At 32.0% G+C, this 19,634-nt stretch overlaps 1 protein-coding gene across 8 annotated transcripts; it reads right to left on the reverse strand.

Annotated features, from left to right (window-relative positions):
- Positions 1 to 558: 558 nt before the first annotated feature.
- Positions 559 to 19,079, reverse strand: LOC106464080. 8 transcript variants are annotated; one of them, XM_022391745.1, is made up of 5 exons: positions 18,732 to 19,079; positions 16,999 to 17,092; positions 16,551 to 16,707; positions 5,817 to 9,710; positions 559 to 855 (listed from the first exon to the last, which is right to left on the reverse strand). In XM_022391745.1, the coding sequence occupies exons 4-5, from the start codon at positions 9,420 to 9,422 to the stop codon at positions 610 to 612; spliced, it is 3,852 nt and encodes a 1,283-aa protein (XP_022247453.1). In that variant the 5' UTR covers positions 9,423 to 9,710; positions 16,551 to 16,707; positions 16,999 to 17,092; positions 18,732 to 19,079; the 3' UTR covers positions 559 to 609. The 8 variants fall into 8 exon arrangements, with proteins under 8 accessions (XP_022247453.1, XP_022247455.1, XP_022247452.1 ...); XM_022391747.1 differs by having other exon boundaries at positions 18,981 to 19,072; XM_022391744.1 differs by lacking the exon at positions 16,999 to 17,092 and having other exon boundaries at positions 16,551 to 16,704.
- Between the last annotated feature and the right edge of the window lie 555 nt (positions 19,080 to 19,634).

Raw genomic sequence — 19,634 nt, forward strand, 5'->3', positions numbered from 1 at the left:
CTGATAGCATTAATTTGCTGTAAATCAGTCCCTATATTAACAATACATGTCACAAACACATGAATTTTTTTTTTTATATTTTTGGGTATATTTAAGAAAATTTTACAAACTATCTAATGATTTCTTATAATCTATGTAATAAAAATTGTTTTATCTAAAAAAGATGCATGTACAACAATTTTTCCTTAAAAATCAATGTCACTCAATATATACATATTACATATATATATATTCAAAACTCATAACTGAAATAAATCAAAATGAAACGTTTTCCACAAATATGGCAAAAGTAATGAATTCAAAATGAGTTTCTAACAATCCAATTTAAGGCAATATACAACCAAAAATATAACACTCCTCTTTTAAATGTATTAATTAGTTGTTGACCTTATGTACTAAACTAAACTTGTAGCACCAAATTTATCGAACATCAGAGGTCAATTATTTCATTCTACAAGTCATCTGAAGTTCCAATATAAGTAATAACATGTTATAGTTATATTTTTAAAATACAACTAATAAAATTAAAAACAATTTATCATAATTATTAAAATTTTACTTTATTTTATTCTAAACATTTCAATGTCTGGTGCAACTTTTTTAAACTGATTATTCAATGTAAATGCTTGAGAAAAATATATTTCCACTTGCTTCTGATTGACACTCTTTATCACAGAAGTTACTATTTTTTTCTGTTTGTACTTCTACATCACACTTTCCCAAATATTTTACTTGATTGCAAGTCTCTCTTTCTGTAATATCACAAGTGGAAGATCTTGACAGCTGAGCACTGGGCTTCAACTTGGCCATCACCCTCTGCACAACTTTTGACGTTAGCAAACCTACAATGTTATCCTAAATATAAAAATCAAGGGGGAAAAAAAAGATTAATCCATGAAATAATATTTGAATTCAAATTTGTTTATTAGAAATGATTTAACCGATGCTTGAACTAGAACTAGGAAGTTTGATAATTATATGCAGTCTCTGAAAATCTTTGCAAAATATTTACTCCCACAAGATACCTGTCTATTTGTGCAAAATCAATCCAGATGTCTGTGATGACTTTTTTTTTAACAACTGTGTTGCTTCTTATATGCCTGAGTACCAGAAGGAAAATTTTTATTTTATTAGAATACTTTCTCGCACTTCTTGATAATACCAGGTAAATTATTTTAATCAATGATTTTAGTGTCATAAAAAAAGTAACATATATACATGCTGTCAATTTTTAAACATAAAACTGTTTTTCTCATCATTCTGGATATATGGACATTTTTTCCTCTGGTATCTATATAAAATTTAACTAGTTTAATATTTTTAAGAAGTAAAAGCTAGTGTTATATTAAACCTAATTTATAACAATCATGTTGGCTTTTTTGATAATATTTGCAAAATATAAAATGAACTTTACTGAATTATTTCAAGAAAGTTATTTACGTGCCTTTTCCCGGTTCAATTATCAAAATTAACAGACCAACAAGTAGTAAAGCTGGGTAGAAAAAATTTATGTACACTTAACTGCAGTTTATAACATTTGACTTTTAAATTTGTAACAAGAAGTTCTTACATGTGGCAGTTGCATTAATGACTTGCAGCCCAAAACTTTTGCAACAGACAATTACCTTGTCAATTAATGTCTTGTGTAAGTAGCGAAGTAAGCATATATGGTATAAGGAAGTATTAAAGGTCTATGAGCATCTGACAAATAGTCAGTCAGCTAAACAACTATAACAGAGCTCAATGTTTGTACAACATTGTACCATGTTTTAGAAACACTAGTAACTTTTTATGCATAACCTAAAATAAAATGTATCCATTTCAATATGACTTTTATATTCATAAAAAAAGAAACAACACAAAGATGTATAAATGACATGAGATACATAAGGAATATTTTGCACATTCTTGAAAACTTTTCCCATGCATGGTTTCTTACATATTCACAACAATGAAAGAGTTAATAAATTAATATCCATTTACAATTCATGTAATGTAAATCAGCTACTTGTTTTAAGTTTCAATACCAAATATATATGAATTACAAGATTTGTTTTCTACTCCAAAAATATTTTTACAGTTTTTTGTTTTTTAATAATAATTTTGGTATAATTTTTCATCAGGTCATCAGATGAAAATATTGTATTTAGTAAATTAGAATTTCCTTACAATGCAGTGGCCACTATAGGGAAACTGAATAATGTATTCATGTCTTTTCTCATAATCCTAATTTTATGCTTGTTCATAATATGAAGGTTGCAGATAAAAAAAAAAAAGTAAAAATCTAGTTAAAAACATATGGCCTGCATCTTCTGTACCCAATGAGGAAGTATATTTATGTCAAATGAAATGAAAAAAGCTCTTTCTATTTTCAGCCACAATTCAATGACCTAAGAGGACTTTAATCCAGGAAACAAGGACTGTGTTTACCACATCATACATCTAAAAGTATGACCTACTGCAGTGGGGTTTTATAAAAATGTTCCTTTGTGATAAATAAGAATGCTAGTGTTATTTTTGAATAATTGTTTGCTCCAGCACAAAGTTTCTCAATGGGCTAGCTGTGGTGTGCTCACTACAAGCATTAAACCCTGAAGTTCATCTTCATAATTCCTCAAGCTCACTGCTACTCCACTGATTGAACTTTTGAATGAGTTATTGAAATAAGGCAAATGTCAAATTTCATTTGTAAATCACTCTAAAAGCAGATTGTTTTAACAAACAAAGATTTATTAAAAATTGTTAATTTAAAAGGAGGAATAGGGATTGTAAAAAAATACAGAAACAAGATAGCTAGCTTAAAGTGAAAATGTAGTCACAAACAAGCTTAAGCTTTGAGAGACAGTTTAAATAACAAATTGGGAATTTAAAAACCTGCAAGTAGGGATAGCAAACATTATAAGCATACAATGTTGGAGATACTGTAGACATTACTTAATTAAACTATTTTCACTTAGCTAGAACTACATTTGGTGGAGTCAAAATAGGGATTTCTGGCTTGAATAAATAATATCTACAGTATCTCTAGCCTTGTATGCTTACCTTGTTGTGGGAGACTAGCTGACACAGTCTATGATGATCTACTCTAGGTATTGACTATCTGATCGCATTAGTTCAAGATGTAAGAATTTAAGCTGCAGCTGGAAATTGTGATGGAGATTTGTTTGAGAATATAGTGAGCTTTACAGTTTTTGTGTAACTAAACTGTCTATGTATAATACATTACAATGGGCATATATAAGCCTAGACCAGGACTCAACAAATATTTTCAGATCTAGGTGCCAGGTTTAATATAAAAAGTTATGGAATATATTTTGAGTCAGTTGTGTGGTTATGGTACAAGACATAGTTTTACACTAAAAAACAAAAGGTTCATTATTAAACTTTATTATATAACATATATTACAGTATATTATATTAAACTTTAATATGTGTAATTAATAAAATAGTATACTAAATAACTATAACTTAGGTGGACTATTGCAATGAATGAAAGTAAAATAAAAATAATCACTGCAATATCGATAGGCCAAGCATGTTGTTTCATAATAGGTCTAATCTACTCATCACTATACCACTGTATAATGATAAGCAAAGGCCTTTTGGTGTGTCTAACCTAACTTCACTACTCTTTGTACTGAGAAATGGGGGCTATATTTATTTACTTTCAGGGCAACAAGTGCATGCTAACGATCACATGATATCATTTGATAGTATTAGTATTGCTTGGTCCATTCTGAGTCTAAACACATGCACTGATTGGTTGAATTGAGAGAAAGAAGAAAAACAAAATGGCATGAAATTAGTAACGTGTTGTGCAACCGCAACGGTTCATTCCTAAAAATACATGAAGAAGTGCTGAATCTGCTATTAAAATCCTAGAAACAAAGTTCAATTTTACTTACTGTAACCACACAAACAAAAATAGAAACAAAACATTTGACTTTAAAATCCTAGAAACAAAGTTCAATTTTGAACTCAAAGAACATGGACTTCCAAGAGTCCAGAACCGTTCTAGTTGTGAGTTCTATTTAGCACATCCCAATGCACAAATAAAATGGGAGAAAATACTAGGTGCCATGATGACATTTTTAGTCACCATGGTGACTTGGCACCTGGGATTTTTCGAGGCCTGACCTAGAATAAGACAAAAGCCCCACTAAGCACGTATAAAATCTTACCAGTAGAAAAGAAGCCTTTCAAATAAATAATTCTAAAACATCGCTATAAATAAATCTTGGTGGCTTTTAAAGTAATTACTTAATGAATGTGTGTAAATGAAATCTAATATTATGTGTGTTAGATATCTTTTTCACTCCTTCATTTCATACATAATATAGGGGTTGACTTCTTAAAGACATTGATTGTATAGTGTACAAAGCATCGAGCATCTACATATAGTCATCTAATGTTCATCTTCTATCGGCTGATAACTCCTGTTTCACCCTGTACTTAAGCTTCTTAAAGGAACACCAGATATTTGTAGGAAAACTAACTTCAAGGCATTAATGCTACCATCATTTATGCTAGAATTATGATTTTTTAGTTTATGTAAAATATAGAAATAAATTAAATAATACCATACACAATACACAAAGTTCCATTTAGTAATCCTGCCCAGCAGTGATTGTAATACTCGTTTCCATTTTTTTTATATGCTGGTGGAACAATAATAATAATAAGAAGAAGAAGAACAAATGGGCAATTTTTTGAATGCATATAAAAATCTGACCTTTGGTTTTTTCTGCATGTTTAAGTATTTCGAATAGATACCCTGTGGTAACAAAGCTTTTGAGCATTGTTTTAAGAATATACTTGATTTTTAAAAGGTTGTTTTGCACATTTCCTAATGGATCCCTATTATGAGCTACTATCGTGGTTTATGGTAAGTGACAACAGTAAACTTCAAATGCCAAAGTCAACTTTACTATATTTATTGAAAATTACCTAAAATAATTTTCCTTTTTTTTTTTACTGTAAAAATGTTGAAAAGTAGAAAATATATTAGAGCACACTTCTTTCATCCAACTTTTCCTGCATGGATTAAAAATACAAAGAAAATTTTAATGATTTGATTTTTGCAAATGGTTTACTGTATTTATATATCGATCAAAAAGACTTATCAAAATAGTCAGTCATACTTGTATGAATGATAATCTAAAAACCATGGAAATGAATAAATGTAATAATTTTCAGACATATAACTTTTCAAGATAGACTTGTTGCACGTCATACTGACATACAAACCATAAAAAAACTTGGGAAAACTCAGTAGGTAAAACTTAACACTTCAAAATCTTTCTAAAAACTGCAGTATGGTAAATGGTCTTCCTTGTGTTGCCCGGAGACTTACTGTAACCACACAAACAAAAATAGAAACAAAACATTTGACTTTGTGACTTTCATGTTATGAACAAGTTGAGATCTATAATACAACTGTGGTGCTAAGAGATGAATAGGATCTGAAAAGAGAAGTGTGTGAAGCTTATCCATGTGTAATACTGTAAAGGACTTAGCTGAGATTGCCTCTTTACACAAAAAATATCTTAATTTTGGAATACCTAAGAAACACATGAATTATTATGAAATTATTATCTTTCAGATAAGTAAATTATGAATCAACAGTGTAACAAATATGTGCTTTCCAATGCTTAAATGTCATAAATACAGTAACAAATGAAACAATAACTGTCCCTGGATTAAAATTATGAACAATACCTTTCTAAGTCTAGCTTAGTTATACTGAGTTTCCTGTGAAACAAAATCTCAGAAAGAATCTTTAAATCTTGATGTACCAGTAAATTTTCTTGACTTACACTAAAGTTATCCTTATCCTTTTGTGAAAACCATGGATGATCAGAAGATGAGCCTAATTCTACAGCTATCTTAAGCAAAGAGTCTTGTGATGTAACTTGTTCATGTGTCTCATCTAACTTTGATAAAATCAGCAGTAATGTTTTACTTCTCTCTTTGGAAAGATTAACTTTTGGTAATTCAGTTGTGATGTCAATTTTATTTTCTGACAATTTAGCAGACAGTAATCCAAATTTGGTGTTCATAAGTTTGCATTCTCCTAAAATCTTGTTTGTCAGTGAATTACTTGTGGCTTTCCTCACTTCTGATGAGTTTCTAACTGGTACACTAGTTATGGTGTTTGTCCCTTGGTCTAATGAGTCACTTGGAGGTGAAGAAGTTGTGGGTTTCCTCACTTTTTCTAGAAGATCTTTAGACAGAAAACTAGCAGTATTGTTTGTCCCTTGTTGTAATGAGACATTTGCTGATGAGGAAGTTGTAGATTTCCTCATTTCTTTTGCCACATCTCTAGATGGTAAACTAGTTGTGTTGTTCAACATTTCTGATGATTTCCCAACTTTTAAACTAGTTGTAGTGTTTGTTACTTGTTCTAATGGCTCTTTTGTTGATGAGCATGTTGTAGTTTTCATAATTTCTTCAAAAGAATCTCTAGTGATAAAATCAGTTGTGTTATTAAACATTTTTGAGAATTCATTTTTTAACATGTTTTTTCCTGATGAATCATTTTTAGTGTTTGGTACTCCATTCAATGAATCTCTAACTGGCAAACAGTTTGTAACTGCCAAACTATCTGTGGAATGAATTATTTTTTTGGTAGGTTCCACTGATAACATATAATTGGTGCTTACTACTGATGATAGTGGTAAATCAGTTTTAACATTATCTAGATTTACTTTTTCAAGTGTATGAAGTGTTGAAGAATTACTTCCAAAATCAAGTTGACTGACTGTCTCTGGTACTTCAATATATTTAACACTGTCTGACAAATTCTCTGTTCTTGGTGTTTTAATTGCATATTTAGTATCGTTGCCTGAATCAGATGTATTCAATGCTGTTAAGTCACTATTACTTTTTGTTCCAGGTGTTAGTGACACTTCAATATCGAAATCTGATACATTGTTTTGATGAAAACAATTTCCAGAATTTATTATTCTCCTAGATTCTGAAGCTGTTTTATATGATAGAGAATTACAACTTATTTTTTTGTTTGACATAATGTTCATGTCTACATTGGTACTTCTTGGTGAACTAATTTCTCGAGAAAGTGACTTTGACAGTGTGGTACAAGTGTCTATCACTGGCATTCCTTTAACTGTCTTATCATGCAATGTATTATTTTCAGTTTGTTCAGACAAGTCTTTAATATTATTAATGTCACTTAATGAATCCATCTCCAAGTCAAATTCATTCAAGACTTCTTCTTCATTTAGCTTATCAACATTTTGTGGTTTCTTTCCTATCCATGCTAAAGTTATTCTTCCCCACTTTATACAGTTTGATAACACCTCTATATAGTTAAAATAAACTGGATCATCAAAATTCAAGATATCTTTCAAAGAAATGTAGAGTTCACTAGCTCGTTCTCTGTTGACGTACAAATCTGTCCAAAACACTGGAAGACATCTTTCAATTTGAGCAATGTAAACATTTGCAAAATAATCAAAGATTAGCTTCACAGTCCCAGTAAGATTAAAATATTGCATTAGTTTTGGTTTTGAAAAATTCATAGTATGCTTGTCTTCAATTATCATACTGTACTTGATAACACCTATGGAGGGCATTTTCAAAGTCAGGCCAATATCTTCTTTTAAACTTTCACTGGAAAACTTGTTACACTGGGTAAATGTTTTAACTTCAGAAACACACTGACTTCCAGTATAATGGTCATCATTATCAAATAAATTGTTATAGGTATGTTCTCCAGAAAATTGTACTCCCTTAGACTGAAAATCATTTTTAAATGGTCTTGATTTAAAATATGTTTCTTCAACTTTAGTTTTGACTGCTGGATTATCGTAAGTGTAATTTTGTGAAATTTCCACTTTTGGAGTGCAGTTCTGAAATGAACAAGTTTCATCAGAATACATGTTTTCACCAACCTCAGTGCATATACTTTTTTTATCAAGCTCATGACCATTTGAAACATCCGTTTTCTTGTTTTCAACATCTGCTATCGTGGCAGTGGTTGACATTAAAGAAACTATTTGTTTTATTCTCAGCACTTCACTAATGTCTGGAGTTAGAGAACAACTTTTAATCTCTCTTGATAAGTACTTTTCTTCTAGTTTTTTCAATGCAGTTTTGTCTTTTAATGGATTTGGAATATTCAGTTTTGGTTTCTTTCCAATCCAGACCAAGCTTGCTTTCCAAGTACCTCCACATACTTTATCTTTTATTGCATCAAAATGAACTATTGTACCATCTTGAACATCTCTTATCAAATTTTGAGCTTGGGAACCTTTAATATACACTACTTCAACAAGAGCTATTGTTTCTTCTGTCATGTATTTCCCAAAAATTATAATACCTTCTGTTTCTAGTTTAGGATGTATTTTTCCTGTCTGATTTTCTAATGTCTCCCAGTTTTTCCAAGAGCTACATTTGTCATGTATATCTTTTTCTTCTTTTTGTGTTTCTATTATTGAAAGAGAATCTGAAAAATCTACTTCACAGGAGTTATCATTACTACTGGAATCTGTATTATCAGACACATATATTTCATCACTCTCAGGATCTACAAGACTGTTCTGACTTGTGAAATCTGATACATCTAACCAAACAGTTGTGGCTTCCCATTTTGCTCTTTGGTTTTCTGTTGCCTTAGCATCAAACACCACTTCCTGGCCAGGTTTCAGCAAATTTTTAGTGTTGAAAACAGGTATTTCATTTGTTTGTAGACAGTTCATATCAAAGAATACAAGTTCTTCATTATGCCATTTAATAAAACCAAAATCATCAAACACTTTTTGTACAGATCCTTTTGCTCCATAAACACAGGTAAAGTTAGTTTGCACTGGTGACTCTGAAGAACCTTCATTCCACTGGTTTAATAAATCTGAATTAAATTCTTCACAGATATACATAGCAGGTTTCTCTCTATTTCTAAAATACTCAAAATTTTCAGGTCTCCAAACAAGAACAGCTCGATATTCAGCTCCTACTTTAGCATTTCTTCTCTTAGCACTGAAGTATACTTTCTGGCCAATTTTAAGTTTCACGTCAGTTAACCTCCGTTGTTTTCCACCTTCAAAAGATGCTCCATCAAAATACACAAAGACTGTATTTGAAAATTCAGCTCTTATGAAACCAAAGGTGGGAAATAGGATACTAATAACACCATGAACTTCAAACAAATTATACAATTCTTTTTCAACATGAATTTCATCATTCACAATTGTTGTACGAAGTAAATTTGGTGATGCTGGATTATTCTTTTTTCTGTCCAACTCATATAAAAAGAGGTTTTGTGATCTCACACTAAAAACTTTTTTATTCTTACAAAGAAAGTAATCAGGATGATTATTCAGAAAAGTTTTGACAGACTGTTTGCTTCTTCCATACAAGTCAAGCAATTCTTGTGATGCTTCAGATAAAAGCTTAGTCAACATATTTAAATTGATCCCTGGGTTGACATTTACAATCTCTAACTAAAAAATCTAAATACCTTTTTTCATTATCTTCTTGTTTAGAGCATAATTTTAAAGACGGGCCTTCATAGTTTACAAATGCCATGGCTACCTTAAGATATACAGTTAAAATCAGAACATCAATGATTTTTCCAAACAAATTTAAATGTTCTAACATTAACTTTTAGAAAAATATTTTCCTTTCTTCAGTATTTCATGGGATAACTCCTTCACTGCAACACTTTAAAACATCTGATGAGCTTGTTCAATCTGTAAAGAAATATAAATCTATAAATATAAATGTTTTGTTAAACTTTGTTTACTTGATACGCTGTAATGTACATGATTTGATCTGGGTTACACACACAAAAGATAACAGGAAAATATTTTACCTTCAAAATATGACATCCATTAGAGAGACACTATCTCCAGCACATGTTAAAAAAAAGAAATGCAATAACATACTTTAAATAAATTAAGCCATCATGCACCTACCTACATGTGTGTAATGTCAGACCTGACCAAGCCTGGACAAACGAGGAAAGAAACAAAAATAAACTTACAGTATATATACTGTGTCAGGGAGGAAGTGTCGTACAAGCCTTACAGTATACAATGCTTCTCAGCTAAATCAACAAGGATGCTGTGAATTGGAAAATGCTCCTCACTGCAAGACAGATCTCATGAATTGGATATTGGAATGTTAAGACATTTTCTGAGGCATCCAAGTACATGCAGGTAATAAAAAAAGATTAAGAGGTACAAGCTGGTAATTTTAAATGTGTAAGAAGCAAAATGGGCTAGCATCAATAAGACCACAGCCAGAGGGATAATTATATTACATGTTTTGTTAAATAATAACATATACCACCTGGGACTTGCAATATTTATGTCAAAGCAACAAATCAAGCAAACTCTTATAGAATGACATCCCATAAATGAAAGGATTATTACAGCAATATTTATTACACAACATAATAAAGTTATTGTAATATAGTGTTATGGTCCTGTGGAAAATTCAGAAGATCCAGTCACAGATATCTTCTATAACAAATAAAAAGATATCCAGAATAGGATACTTGAACATGCTATAATTCTGTTGAATCATGATTTAAATAAAAAAAAGGGGAAAAGATCAATGGTCTGGGAATGTACCATAGACGAGGTGGGGAGAGACAATAGGTTGATGGAGAACAGTTAATATAATTTTGTGAGTTCAATAATTTGGCCACTAGCAGACTGAAGTTTATGTACAAAGTTCTTCATAAAGTAATATTGATGTCATCTGATTTCAGTAGAAAAATCAAATCATTTAGCCATCAGTGGATGATGGATGAGATTTTTGCAAGACGTAAGAAGTAATCAGTACCTTGTATTTGCAAAAATAAAGATAAATTGAAATGAGTGAAAGAAATTTACAATTTAATATTAGCAAAGAAACAGCTACCAACTTTACTCTGTAAACAAATAACAGATTTCAGGTTTTGAAATATACTGCAAACATAGCAACAAACTGGAATGGATATGTACAAAAAACTTTGTAACATTAGCAAGAACATTCTTGGCTATGCCAGAAAGAAGTAAAATGGAGTAATAATAATACTTGAAAGCTAATTCAATAATGAAAAAAGAAACAAAAAATCAGATGATATATACAGGAAAGAACTTAAAAAATATAAAGTAAAATAATACAACACTACTGACAGAAAAGTGAATAACACTGCAAGACAAAAGCTATTAAAGTAGAAGCTGCTACAATAAAGGAACAGAATAACAGTATGGAAAATTGTGAAGATATTGGTTAGCGACCAAGGTTATCAATCATGGCTTGTCTGGGATTGGTATGGACACCAACTCTTGGTTATTGAGAAGACAAATGGAATAGGTAGGTGGACTTAACCAGCCTAAACCAATCTCAATGTCAGTTAGCTTTGAAGATAATAACGATAACACTAAGTTAGAAATGAATAATGAATCATTCATAATAAAAGACTATAATAGTTATCAAAGGGCTAAAAATTGAAAAATTACCAGGAATGAACAAAATTTATGGCAAGTTACTCAAATCATGTTTGAAAGAAACATTGGAATGAATTAAACATATGCAATGATGTTTGGGAAAATAGTAATGCAAACCAGGAGTGGAAAAAATATATAAATCATATAACCCCCAAAAAAAGGAAACCTACTGTAACTGCTTGACTCAATTATCTATCTCTTCAATCTATCTGCATATCTCTTCAATCTATCTTCCCATCGTGCTGGTTTTATTCGCTAGGCTTATATATTAAAAATAGGGCATCATGAATGCACTCTGGCCTTCAAGATCCTTCTAGAAACTCCAGCGCGCATGCTCCCAGCGTCATGTGACTTCCGCTGTCATAACATTACTTATAAGCAAATCAGAGAAAAACAAGCAAAATTCAAGGAATGCAGATCATGTATAGACCAATTTTTTATATAAAAATATTGGAGAAAGCATTGGAAGACTAGATTAGATGCAATTATAATGCATTTCTAAGATCTTGAGAAAGCATTTGACAATCTGGACAGAGCGCCTCTAGAAGAACACAGATGGCTACGGAATCCCTAGAAAACATATTAGTGACAAAACATTTGTTTCAATACTCTGAGTGCTGTGTTAAGGGGTTAGATAATATCAGTGGGTTGCTCAAGGTTTTGATAACAGCATGACACAGATTCACATTCTCTCCTCTGCTTTTTTGGGCTGGCCATAGATTGGTTGATGAGAATGCCAGATTTGGAATGTCAGTGGTATAAAATAGCTTTTCAGATACTGTGGCATTACCATCTGAAGATATCAGATCTGATCCATGTATAAAAAACAAAAGAAATATGCAATTAAAATAAGAAGTAATAATGAATTGTAAGTATCAATACTGAAAACCAAGCTAAAATAAAGAGACATACACATAAGAAGAATACACCGAAAAGAACTGAATATAAAACTTGGGAAAGATGCAGCAAATCTGGGCAGATTAAGTAAAGTATGAGACAGTTAGAAAACTGCACTATGGATAAAACTAAAAGTTTACAATAGCATTGTTATTTCTATGCTTCTGTAAATGCAGGGGAGATTTCGTCAACAACATACATTTGAAACAAAGTTGGATACGTTTGATTCAAGATGCTTAAGTTGCATATTACAAACGAAGTGGCAGTACAAAATTAGAAACAATGAAATATGGCATAAGACACAGCTAGTAAGTCCTCATAAGTTGTTTAATGCAGAGGAAATAGCTGACCTGGTTTGGGCACCTAATGACAATGCCAGAAAAGAGCCCCCCAGTAGCACAGCAGTATGTCTGTGGACTTACAACACTAGAATCCGGATTTTGATACCCGTGGTGGGCAGAGCACAGATAGCCCATTGTGTAGCTTTGTACTTAATTACAAACATACAAACAAACAAGCCAGAAAAGAGATTAGTAAGGAGTAACTGAACCAAAGCTTGTTTTAATGTTTTTAATTTAAAAAGCTTGTTTTTTAAATATGCATTAATACAGCATTCAAGACAGACCTGGCTTTAAACCAAAACATGAGGTTATGTTCATGATAATATCTGTTTCTGTAGACTCTACAGTAAAATCTTCAGGTTCCAACCAATCCCTTCAGCACACATTTTGCTCACGTGTACAACTATTCTGTAATCATGTGTTTGTGATGCACCCCCCCCCCCCCAAAAAAAAAGTACTGTGTAAAATTAGATGCTAATATCAGATATTCAAAAACTTATTATACATGGCCCATTTTTCAAAGATGGCAGCACCATTGTCTGCTCTTACAGAAGTGGAGATGCATGCATGTTGATTGAAATGAGGAGTGCAACCAAGCATTCCAGTCCCTAAAACTTGCTTTAGTGAATGCTCAAATGCTGGTATATCCTTGAGTTTCTCCTCAACATAGATATTAGTGACAGAGGAGACAGAACAGTGTTATCACAGATGCAAGATAGAGTGGAACCTGTAATCATGAATGCCAGTTGTATATTGACAGCTCTTTAATGCAAATTCTGCACAAAGAAGAAACAGCTGCTTGCTATGGTTGTTTTTGTAAAGCACTTCCACTATTTGTATGAAAGGATATTCACCATCTGAAAGGATCATGTTTCACTGAAGTAATAAATTAATTTTAAAAATACAGATGATGGCTGTACTTTAGATAACAATGCATAAGTATGACTGTCCTAGTTCATCGCCCGGGCTCATAACATAGAAATTTAGGTGGATTTTACTGGTGCATGGTGAGACACTACTCTTTCATGGAATCCCCCATCCTGGATACCACGTAGTAGTTAAAAATGCTATTGTATCAGCCCCAGTCATAGACCCTAAAATGGATGACTCTGATGATGGGTGGATACTGAAGCTGATACTCCTTGAGCTCCAGTTTTGAGGCATAAGAATGCTGACTATAAGCTAATAAGAGAAGGCTAAAGGGGTCACCCATTGGATAAAGTTTTGTAATTCACACCATAACTATTACATACTTTGTAAATGGAAGAGAGTCCTTAAAGAAAACAATGGAAATGTTGGCAAAGGTTAATGGTCAAAGGTGAGATCAATGCAGCTTATCCAAGTAAAGTTGACCATGAAGGAACCATATAGCCTTGTCTTCCATTCCTTTCTACTGGACCTGGGCACTGTCCATATGTCAACTGGATGGTAGATCATGAAAGTGGTGGTGTTGGAAAGTATGTCAGGTAGGAGCAATACAGCCAGAAATGGTTGGTCATTTGAGAACTCAAGGAAGTTCTCTGATTCCTCTAACACATGTTGTATGGGCATAAGTACTTTAACTCTGTAGACATATCATTTGACTGGTACTTCCTTCAAGATTGTAACTAAATATTACAAGCCTTTTTAATTGTACACACTCATCTAAACTTTTGACCAATTAGAACTCAGTCAACCTTACATTTGAACACTGGCTTTTGGGTATTTAAAGTCAATCTTTGGCACTAGTCAATTTTTTTATTCTTTAAATTAACCACATTACAGGTCTAAACCAGGCAATTCTGACCTTTTGCACTCAACTTGGACCATACTAAGTCATCCCTGTGTGAATTCGCTAAGCTTCTTAGGGAGATCTAAGATTTCTTCTCATGTGACAAGAATGAAGAAGTTGCAGAAGCTAAAGACACAGTACCCTACCTGTTGTGCACCATGCCCAAGCCCGTGGATGAAGATGAGTTGTTCTTATTGGACTTGCAAGTGCTCACCACATCAGTAGTCAGATTGGCCCTACAATTCCAAACAAAGGTAAGCTCATTGTCAACTGTGGAGAATCAGCAGACTGTACAACCAGTCCAGCCTATGGTGAGGCCATTGGCAGTAGTCAGGAAATCAACCATGATAGAGGAGGCCTACAACCAGCCTTTAATGACTTCACTGACTGCAGTTCAAGAGTAGAGAGAAAAGAACTGAGGTGCAAATGTGACTAGTGACATTGCCAAATATGTTCACACCTCTGAAGGGAGCACCACATCCTAAACTAATCAAATTATCCCAAAGCTAAGTGCATCTTGAGGGGCACACAAACCTGGAGGAGGTTAAGGTGGAATAAGATCCACAGCACATGCAAGCAAGAAGGTTATCATGCCAGCAGTCAATGAAGGAGTGTCAATGTCAAAAGGAAAAACCCATACACACCAAATGCCCTGGATGGATATTTTCTGCAGTAGTAAAAAACCACCAATAAAGAGATGGGAAGATCCTTCCCTGCATGGTCAAGTGTAATTCCCTGAAAACTGCCGAAAGTGATCTGCCTAACATTACAATAGATCCCAGTGCTGAAATGGCATTAAAACTTGGGACAGACTGATGCAGACTGCTCATCCGAAATTATACAAAATGGAGGAATTGTGCCTGTGGGTTAGGTTAGATGACACCTAGAGAACCCTGAAAAAGACTCAGGAGGACCTTAAGAAGTCATAAACCACCACAGCTGCAAAACCACCACAGCCCTCAAGAGTCTGTTGGCAGGATTACAGTGGGTGGGAGTAACAGCTTGAAACTCTTGAGAAATATTTGTTTAGTGAGGAACCTAATGAACTGAATAATTAATTAAAACATACAAGAACAGCAAATTGTATAGTAGAATAGTTCTTATTTTAATAACTACAATGTTTTGACCCATAAGATCAAGCCATCTTCTGGTAAGAGCTACATTCAAAAAGCTGTTGTGTTACTCTTGGAAAGAAGTTGGAATCAATGCAATTTTTTTGTTAATTTATCATTTAGTTTGTGACATAAATATTTTGGTCTTATTTTTGTATTCATTCAGTGTCTGTTTTGAGAACATTCAATGTAAATCTTTTTTGATGGTGAATTTTAAATTTTAAAGTATCCAGTTCATTCATCCTTTTTTATTGTTTTTCTATTACATTCATTTTGCTGATAAAAAATTTAGTTTGGTTAGTTTTTGTTGCACTTAAAATTAATTTTTCTTTGATGTTGTAGTTTGAATTTAGTTACCACTTTCTTATGTGCTTGGACTTAATTTAGAATTTTATACAAAGACTTTAAGTTTCTTAGTTTTATTATATTTCATTTGCTAGGCTTTAAAGTGGAGAGTGAATCAGTTTTACTTTCTTTCTTTCTTCTTCTTTGGATTTTTATCTTTCCGTTCATTATAAGCGTGTATCCACATTTCCTTTTGATTTTGTAACTTGGTTGTTGTGCTTTTGTGTAATTTTGGTGATTTTGTAGATTCATCTTTGCCATTCTGTACTTTTTGTGTTCTCAATGATTTAATTATTGTTTTATTTTATTACTGCCTTGTGACAAAAGTGAATTATAGAGGAAAATGTAAGTAAGTAAGACAAATCATTTAATACAAAGAAAAACAAAAGTGTTTTAATGTAAGTTTTATTTAGTGTGATTTAATATTAAAATGCTTGGAAATTGTAGTAATAATAACTACAATTATAGTAGCGTGTAAGCATTTTTAGGAATGAGGTAAGCTTAACACACTTCTAGATCATATCACAGATTTTAAACTAACTGGACTTTAAAAGTTAATTTTAACTGTCAGCTTCAGAATAGGCCTGAGATAGAAAGATAGGTAGGATGTTGTATGAAGGCATACCAAGTCTTCTGTCCACAAGGGTATTTCATTTTATTTTAAACCTGGGTTAAACCAGTTAGAAGTGGAATATCCTTTGCTGGCTGAAGTATGACATCAAGTGAATCTGATAGCTGACTAATGCTGTCAGGGAACAGAGATCATGAGATGATGTCATCTGCTAGACAAAGAAAACAAATTGATGAGGAGAATCCAAGCACTTTCACTGTATCAGTTCACTCCTAGTTTTTAAAGCTCGAAGTTCCTTTAAAATTAATTCAGCATTTAGTATTGAAATAATTTATACTACAAAAAGTAAGACTTCAAGACTAACCATTGCATAACATACATGAAGTGAGGACTATCTGATGTCACATGTAGGTACATATTTTGAGTTGTTTTCTGTTTTTTTGTGTGAATAGTTTATCTAACCTTCTTATATTCATACAGAATGAACACTCAGCTCAAATACCTTTAATCACAACAAGTCTCATAATTTTCTTGATCAGATTCTGCTGTTTTTGTGGATAATTCTATCCCATATTTGTTGGAAAATTGGCTTTTAACTGAAAATACCATACAATTATATGTTTAATAGATTTTAAACACAAACTATTAACTTACTTGTTTGTTAATCCTATTTTAGTATTTAAGCTTCTGAAACATTATTTTCTTTTTTTTTATAATTTTATAAAAACATTTTGTATGAATTATGTTTTTTGTATACTTTTAGCATAAAAACTGTGTAACCCTACTAAGAATAGAGAGCAAATTTATACTCTGTTAGTATTAGTAGCTTTAAAAATGTTCTTAAATAATAAGTGTTATTTATTTAGAACACAAAAACCTATAAGAAATAACTTATTTTTCAACTGAAAATACTGCTGGTGCACAAAGGGAGAAGAATCTGAGTGTGGTTTTAGAAAAGCTTAACTCTTTGGCAGTGTCATCACTGTCAATCTGTTGAGTGCCTATATCCAGAGCTATAACAATAGTTACTGGATAAGTAACTAAGTACATGAAGTATAAAAAAAAAAAGAATACTGTCATTTTGTTCAAGAATCCAATAAGAGATAGCTTTTTTGTTGCTTTAACAGTAGGTTCAATCTGGCTAATAAGTACTAGTGCAAAACAAATACTGTTACACAGGTAAAAAGATAGAACTTAAAAGTGAAATGTTATTTTCACATACCTCTGCTCTGAAATCTATAATTAACTAATTATGAAATATAAAAAAACATTACTAGAAAATTAAATACTACCTTAAAATTTTAATCAAACTTATCAAGTTTAATAAACTCTCTTGCTTTGGCCTTTCATAATCAACAATAAAAACTTTTCATTATCATTATTATTTTTAAACCTAAAAGTTTTGTAAAAAACTTAAAACTCTGATTCTGAAGTTTAAAGCCAATAAAATATGTGGTACATTAATCACAATGTATAAGTTTTGAAAATGTAATTCCAGATTACATCACCATTAAAATTATTAAGTTTTATAATAATTTGAACAAGTTGACATGGTTCATGCTTTTACTGAATAAAGATCAACTCAACACATCTCATTCTCAGTAACAGAGCTGGCATTTACATCAGTCTCCTATATTATTGACACAAAAAACAAAAGCCTTCATTATAAATTATTAAATGATTTATCTGGAAAATGGCAGGTGTACATGGAAAATTTTATCAGTAGCTGCTTCGATAATTTTTACGTAATAATAATAATAATATCAATATGCATAAACATGCATGCAAAATGCTATATTTTTATGACTTAGATGTCTGATGATCAGAAGTCATCATAATAATTAATATTAACTGGCAAAAACAGGCCACATAGTGACATACTATGTGACATAGTTTGTACTATGTCATGTATGTAGTCACTTTGCTCCTTAACAATAATAATGTCAATTAGAAATAACTTTTTTTCTATTTTGAGGATTTAGTTACGTGATATATTTATCCTAGGTACACTAACTTGCCACATCAAAAACCTTTCATTTTAATTTAATTTTAAGAATAAAAACTATATACTAAAATCACTGGCACTGTTACCAGTGTTAGTGTTTTGATTATATAATTTTATGCTACACTTTACTTTTAATGTTTAGAACTTATTATTTACACAATGTTCGTTTCACTAATGACAATATAGATTGATAGAATCAGTATTATAAATATAATTATATGTATACTTACTCTGGGCATTAAAACTAAAGTAAAAGACCAGCCTGAGCAATATCAGTAAAAGTAAAACAGTGCAACTAAAAAGTAACAGCGGTCCAATAATTTTTCACATGTTGTATTATGCATATTATTATTCCTGGTAGTAGTAACAGCTAAAAGAATGCGTCAAATGCACTGGCCCATCTTCGAATTTCATAACAATATAGTTAAACAAGTTGTTAAAAACATACACATGTGCAATTAAAATTACAATCCAGTTACCTGATCACATAAACAGTAATATATTAGTACTATCCTAATAACTAATACCAGCCAAACGTAACGTGTTTTCTAACTCAACACACACAACTTAATGGTTCTGGTTTTGGTTACGCCACACAGTAATGTATTGTTACATCTCTGGTCATTAGTTAATTTTCCGTAAAAACTCTTTCCGAAGAAACTTTAGCGATACAAGTCCTTTCTTAAATAAAACTAGTTTATTCTTTCCCAATACAACTTTGCAATACACTTAATTTCCACAGTCACGCTATAATTCACAACGAACGAACGATTCACGCGCTTGACTCAGTTGTCGTCTCTATCTCTGTCTGCAATTCAATTCCATTGTTGGCGTCACTTCTTGGAGGTCTTATATACAAGAATCCCGCCCCTCTAGTAAACACTCGAGCATTCAAGACCCTTCGAGAATATCATGACGTGTTACTAGTGTCACGTGACTTCTGCTGTTGTAACACTATTTTGCATCGCGCAAGTAGACACAGTCTTCAACTCGGATATTCTTTTGGTTTAAGTAAATGAATTGCAACCTTTCTGTTTCTATTTTAGTATATATTACGATTTGTCCATTATGATTTTAGTGACGGGGTTGCAAAGGAAGCTGTGAAACCTTGTAAATATAGTGAATGTTGGTAT

The sequence above is a fragment of the Limulus polyphemus genome, unplaced genomic scaffold (assembly GCF_000517525.1).
Source record: "Limulus polyphemus unplaced genomic scaffold, Limulus_polyphemus-2.1.2 Scaffold1558, whole genome shotgun sequence".
NCBI lineage: Eukaryota > Metazoa > Arthropoda > Merostomata > Xiphosura > Limulidae > Limulus > Limulus polyphemus.

What these genes read in the sequence shown, in the direction of transcription:
- LOC106464080 (XM_022391749.1), bottom strand. Translation starts at nt 9,422, where the DNA reads ATGTTGACTAAGCTTTTATCTGAAGCATCACAAGAATTGCTTGACTTG. An exon ending in AGGATAAGGATAACTTTAGT is followed by an intron (nt 856 to 5,816) that starts GTAAGTCAAGAA and finishes TTTTATATTTAG; the next exon opens with GATAACATTGTAGGTTTGCT.